The 6,000-nt window shown below is 43.8% G+C and overlaps 1 protein-coding gene across 2 annotated transcripts in view; it reads left to right on the top strand.

The window, feature by feature from the left end:
* Positions 1 to 6,000, top strand: part of gdpd5.L (glycerophosphodiester phosphodiesterase domain containing 5 L homeolog) — a 133,207-nt gene that overhangs the window by 40,288 nt on the left and 86,919 nt on the right. For both annotated transcript variants that reach the window (XM_041582829.1, XM_041582828.1), the window contains exon 2: positions 3,865 to 4,034. In XM_041582829.1, coding sequence (XP_041438763.1) covers positions 3,918 to 4,034 — 117 coding nt within the window. In that variant the 5' untranslated portion in view covers positions 3,865 to 3,917. The remainder of the gene's footprint in view (positions 1 to 3,864; positions 4,035 to 6,000) is intronic.

The following is a 6,000-nucleotide window of genomic DNA, read 5'->3' as shown; positions in this document are numbered from 1 at the left end:
TGTAGGGTTGCCACCCGGCCGGTAAAACACCTGCCAAGGCTGGGGCCGGCAATGTAATTGAAGGTAATTTGTTATACCCTCAAGAAAAATCCCTTGGCCTGACCCCAATTCGCTTAGAAATTTTTTTCAGGCTTCAGCCCTCACTTATGTTGCTCCGCCCCCTTTTTTTTTTGCATCACTGTACGTGACTCCTCCCCCTTTTGAATCACGGGATATCACTCTCTACATCATATTAAAAGTTAAATTAAAGGTGAACAACCCCATTAACTTTGAGCTCAACTTGACCTCCTCCCTGCAGCCCCCAGAGAACTTCTCCAGACTCTACTTTGCAACTGATTATATAAAAGACAAGACTCCCGGGGCAGAGTGATGGTTACATTTTTAGTTGCTAAACTCTCACAAGCTGATGCAAGTGCAATATTGTAATTAGAAATGAGAGCACTTTGAACTTGGCTTAATGAGTCCTGCGGAGACAGCGCCATTGATTTATTGGCTCATTTCTTCTTTATTCGTTGTGTTTGGAAATCCATTAAATGTTTAGCCAGAGGGATCGGGGCTTTGTTAACTACAGGGAGAACTTAGCCGACGTACTGAGAGATCTCTTGGCAATTTGCACATTTAATTTGTAAAATTACCCCCCCCAAGTCACTGATTGCAATGAGTATTCCATTGCGTTGCATTGCATGAAAATGTGTAAGATGATTTATTCTGATACTGTGCACAAGGCAACAATTAAGCTCAACACTTGTTGAGATCTCCTCTGCATATCTTTGCACCGTGTGGTGATCGGCCCAATAGCCAATAGGGCAACTGAGTGTGTTGTGCTCTGCATGTAATGGCAAATGTGTTAAGAATTGGACAGTCAGCACAGAAGGGGAAGGTGCAAGCAGGATTGTGTGCAATCAGGGGTACCCAGGGCAGCAAACCGGAACTTACCCCAAATATCAGGTCCCCTTAGCTCATAACAAGGTTACAGATATATAGAAACATTGGGGTAACAGTCACCCTGCTATAGTTCCAGGGGTACCCAGGGTACAAATAAGCACTCACCCCAAATCTCCCCCTAACTGACCTTCAGACTGGGCCCCCTTAGCTCATAACAAGGTTACAGATATATAGAAACATTGGGGTGTCACCCTGCTATAGTTCCAGGGGTACCCAGGGTACAAATAAGCTCTCACCCCAAATCTCCCCCTAACTGACCTTCAGTCTGGGCCCCCTTAGCTCATAACAAGGTTACAGATATATAGAAACATTGGGGTAGCAGTCACCCTGCTATAGTTCCAGGGGTACCCAGGGTACAAATAAGCACTCACCCCAAATCTCCCCCTAACTGACCTTCAGACTGGGCCCCCTTAGCTCATAAGAAGGTTACAGATATATAGAAACATTGGGGTGTCACCCTGCTATAGTTCCAGGGGTACCCAGGGTACAAATAAACACTCACCCCAAATCTCCCCCTAACTGACCTTCAGACTGGTCCCCCTTAGCTCATAACAAGGTTACAGATATATAGAAACATTGGGGTGTCACCCTGCTATTGTTCCAGGGGTACCCAGGGTACAAATAAGCACTCACCCCAAATCTCCCCCTAAGACTATGATATCACAAGGAGGATACAATGGAAAAAGGTCAAATGACGGATCCCTTGGGATTCACCTACAAGAAATAAAACAATGGATTTCATAGAATGAGGCACAGGAGAAGCAGGGTATAGATATACAGTATGTAATTAGAGGTATCTCTGAGTGATAACTCAGCCTGTACCAGTTCTATGAGTAATTACGAGTTATCTAAATTAATTGAATGCCTTTTAATGCTAACGATGGCCCCATTTGCATATCTAACGACCTGCTCCTGGTTTTTCCCATTGTGCCCATAACAAACCCCGTTCTTTATTTCCTGGAGTGGTGACAGTCAATCTCTAAATGGGTTTGAATCTCTCGGCCGAGTCCAAGTACCGGAGCACATGGGGAAACGGCTTGTTTTGCTGAATTTCAGCAGCTGCTGGAATTGAAATGTGAGAACAGCTGCCCGACCCCGGCCTGTAATTATACCAGTAATTTGCATGGTAATGCGCCGTTCATTGAAGGGGAGAGGAGGATTGTGGGAAATCCTCGTTTATTTCTGCATTTGTGTGAATGAGCGGATACTACAAAGGGTTATTAACTCTTCATACACATTATCTCTCTGGCTACTTTTCAGCTTTAAGGGCAGAGACACGCGCTGCGATTCGGGGAGATTAGTCGCCCGGCGACAAGTCTCCTCTTCTTTGGGGCGACTAATCTCCCCGAACTGCTTCCCCATCCTTACGGCTGGCGGGATGGCACTCGGAGAGCTTCGTTTTCTGAAGTCGCCCGAAGTTGCCTCATGAGGACTTCGGAAAACAAAGCGTTCTGAGTGCCATCCCGCCAGCGATTTCCATTGTAGCCGGCGGTAGGCAGTCAGGGGACATTAGTTGCCCCAAAGAAGAGGAGATTTGTTGGCGGGCGACTAATGTCCCCGAATCGCAGCGTCTCTTCCCGTTCTGTGCCAAAAGTATTCACCCTTGTGCTGCCCTCCGTGTCCCTACGCAAGACCTCTTGTACCATGACGCCTCTACCCCAAAGTATATTTTTGATATAAAGTAGCTGCTCCTGTGTAGTAGGTGCAAATTATGATATATAATACATAATGGGGCCATTGTGGGTGTGGCTGTCAGACGGCAATCCGGTAAAGTCGGAGAGACACAGAAAATGGGGATAAGTCCCCCCCATATCCCCTAAAGTAGCAAACAGTGTTTTAAGATTACCAGGGCTACAGAAACATAAATGGTGCAAATGTTCTTGGACTTATTTTATATGGGCTATGGGGTGAGCTGCCAGCCTGCTGGGAACAATGGAGTCCATTGCAAAGCTGAAATCTCATTGCATCAATTCTACTTTATTCTAAATGAGGGGAATTATCTGTTCATAGGGTTCTCATCTCTAAAGCTCATATGTAAAATAATAATAATAACTCAAACTATAAAAAAAAAAGAAATAATGAAGACCAATTGAAAAAGCTGCTTAAAATCTTCTATAAGATACTGAAAGTTAACTTAAAGGTGAACCACTCCTTTAACTCTTGTTATTTACCCATCAGATGAATATGTGCCCTGGGTGTCTTTGCTCTTATGTCATTGGGAAAGGTTGCCAAGATTATTATTATTATTATTGCAGTGAGGATTAAGCGACTGGGTTAAATCCTTTATTAACCTTTGCAGAATGTTTTGGTTCTGATTTTATCCTACGGGGCAGGCGGCTAAAGCAGAAAGGTTTCCTTTGCAATTGAGGTGGTGGTGGGGGGAGTCGTGTGTACCCTCCAATTCACCTTGTCCTGTTGTACCTTATAAATAACATTGCTTCCCGGGGTCCCCGGAGACTGTAGCAATTTGTAAGATCTGTATCATGTGTCTGGGAAGGAGAGAGACTTGCGTTGATCAGAGGCAGCAGCGTGGCACATAACAAAGGGCATTACTGTAAAGGGCAAGTAACACCAAAACAATGTAACGGTCATTTAAATTAACTTACAGTTGTGGATGTTTGCCCAAAGGAGCTTCCAATCTAAGGTCCCTATCCCAGTCACACAAACTAGGGTCAGTTTTATCATGTTTCTGTATTTATTTGGGGTGTGCGAGGAGTCCATGGTACCCGGAGGAACCCCATGCGGATACAGGAGAACCTGCACACTCCTTGCAGATAGTGTCTTGGCTGAGATGGAACGGAGGAGCCCAGAGCTGCAACAATATAACTAGTAGTGCAAAATGTATTCTTCCCTAAAATACTAGCGCCCTGTGTTTTATACATTGCTACAGGTTGTAACGTGTTGCGTTTTCATTTGCAGGACCCACTGATGGAGTTTTGATGGTCGCCTGCTGAAAGGCTGGAGGAGAGAGTATGGTCAAACACCAACCGCTACAGTACTACGAGCCGCAGCTATGTTTGTCGTGCCTGACTGGAATCTATGGTTGCCGTTGGAAAAGGTACCAGCGGTCACATGATGACACCACAAAGGTCAGTCGATGTCACAATGGAGTGTTAGGGAGAAACTGGACATTAGGAAGTGGGTGAGAGGGGAGTGGTCACAGTGTATCTCATTGCATTGGCGCTAGGTTATTGTCATTTAAAGGCATATGATGTGTATCTGTATAATACTTTGCCTTGATAGTAACTGGTCAATTATAGGACTTGCTTTTCTCAGTGGCACAATATTATGTGTGTATGTTCATTACATATGGGTTTCTAAAGAGAAAATAATCTACAATTTAGTTGGGCTTCCTGAGGAAGTATTTACAACACTGTGTAGGTGCTTGGAGGCACCGGAGCCTCCCCAAAGCCAGGCAGTAGTGACTTCTTAGTTTTCCCACTGGGCACCTTGGGGTGGCAGTTTTGGCAGATGATGCTGCAGTTCTGTCAGACATCAGTCATTCTAAACTGATACTTTTAACTGCAAATTACTTGACTTTTTAAATTAGAGATGCACCGAATCCAGGGTTCGGTTTGGTATTCAGCAGGATTTGGATTTGGTCGAATCCTAGTTCCTGGCCGAACTGAATCCTAATTTGCATATGTAAATTATGGGTGGGAAGGGAAATCATGTTACTTTTTGTCACAAGACAAGGAAACAAATAGATTTTTTTCCACCTTTTCCTTTCCTTCGTTTCAGTATTCGGCTGATTCTTTTACAAAGGATTTGGTCAAATCCCAAATAGTGGATTCAGTGCATCCCTAGTTTGAACACATAAGGAAGTTAGAAGAGCAGCAGATCATCCTCACTTTATGTCACTTCACTTGGTCAGGCTGCTTGAAGTTGCCTGAAATTTCTTTGTAAGGAATTCTGCAACATTTGTTTCCTAAGATTGCGAAGATTTATTGCAGGTAACAAAACATCCCGTGTGCCTTTACCCTAAGGGAGTTATTTATTAAAGTCCGAATGCCAAAAACTGGAAAAATGTGAGTTTTTTTTTTTCTATAAAATCCAAATTTTTAGTGGGGAAAAAAAACCCTGACATTTTTCGGGATTTATTATACCCCGAGGATGTAAAAAGTCTCAATTCGAAAATCTGTCATCTCAGACCTGCCGAGGTTGTATATAAGTCAATGGGAGAAATCACGAAGATATCCTGATCTGCGCTGGGTTTCGCGCAATAATGCAAAGTTTGCGGGCAAAAATCCTAAAAAATACATATGGTTCAAATTTTCGGACGATTTTTTACAAGTTTTTTCCCGAACTGGATTTTTTCGGGAAAATGTATTGATAAATAAGGGGAAATAAACCGTGTGGATTTGGTCATAATATATTTCAGATAAATTCAGATTTTGATAAATAACCCCCTAAATCTGCAAGAATGAGACATAAGGGTATTAATAATAGAAGGCTAAAAAATAGGATATTCTTCCCCTTTAACCGGTGACTCGGATAAGGGTCACATCTGATCCAATAAGCTTCTTAGAGTCCGGCTTAAAGTTGTGGATATTTGTGCAGAATCCGGAATGATTCTATTTACGGATTGGTTGGTAACTTGAGCTTGTTCTGGTTCTTGTAACCCAAAGGGACTAATCGACAAGTAAAAGGGGGTAACTTCTGGGGCTTCCCCATAACTCCTCGAAGCCCTGTGTCTTTCCCCTAGTTACGCCACTAAGTCACATGTACTGATTTACTGCATTTACTTTTAAAACGAAACATCTGGTTGCTATGGGTTACTAGATATGGGGCAAGCATTGTGCCTGTTACTAAATTACGCCATTATTTTGGCACTTTTTTTTTTTGCACTGTTGGAATAGCAGCATGTAAATCTGTGTTACAGTGTGCAGGGACCCCATCAGGGGGTGACAGGCAGGGCCGACCTTGCACCCCCATTTGCCACCTTACACTGCTGGCTTGCCACGCCCCTTTTGTGACATCATCGGCGGTGCGGGTGGTGGGAGGTCGGATATTGGGCGGGTGCGGTCTGGAAAAACCCGACCCGCACATCAATAA

This window comes from Xenopus laevis, chromosome 2L, assembly GCF_017654675.1.
Source record: "Xenopus laevis strain J_2021 chromosome 2L, Xenopus_laevis_v10.1, whole genome shotgun sequence".
In the NCBI taxonomy this organism is placed as follows: Eukaryota; Metazoa; Chordata; class Amphibia; order Anura; family Pipidae; genus Xenopus; species Xenopus laevis.
The sequence above is the reverse complement of the archived record's forward strand: the minus strand, read 5'-3'. Positions and strand labels throughout refer to the sequence as shown.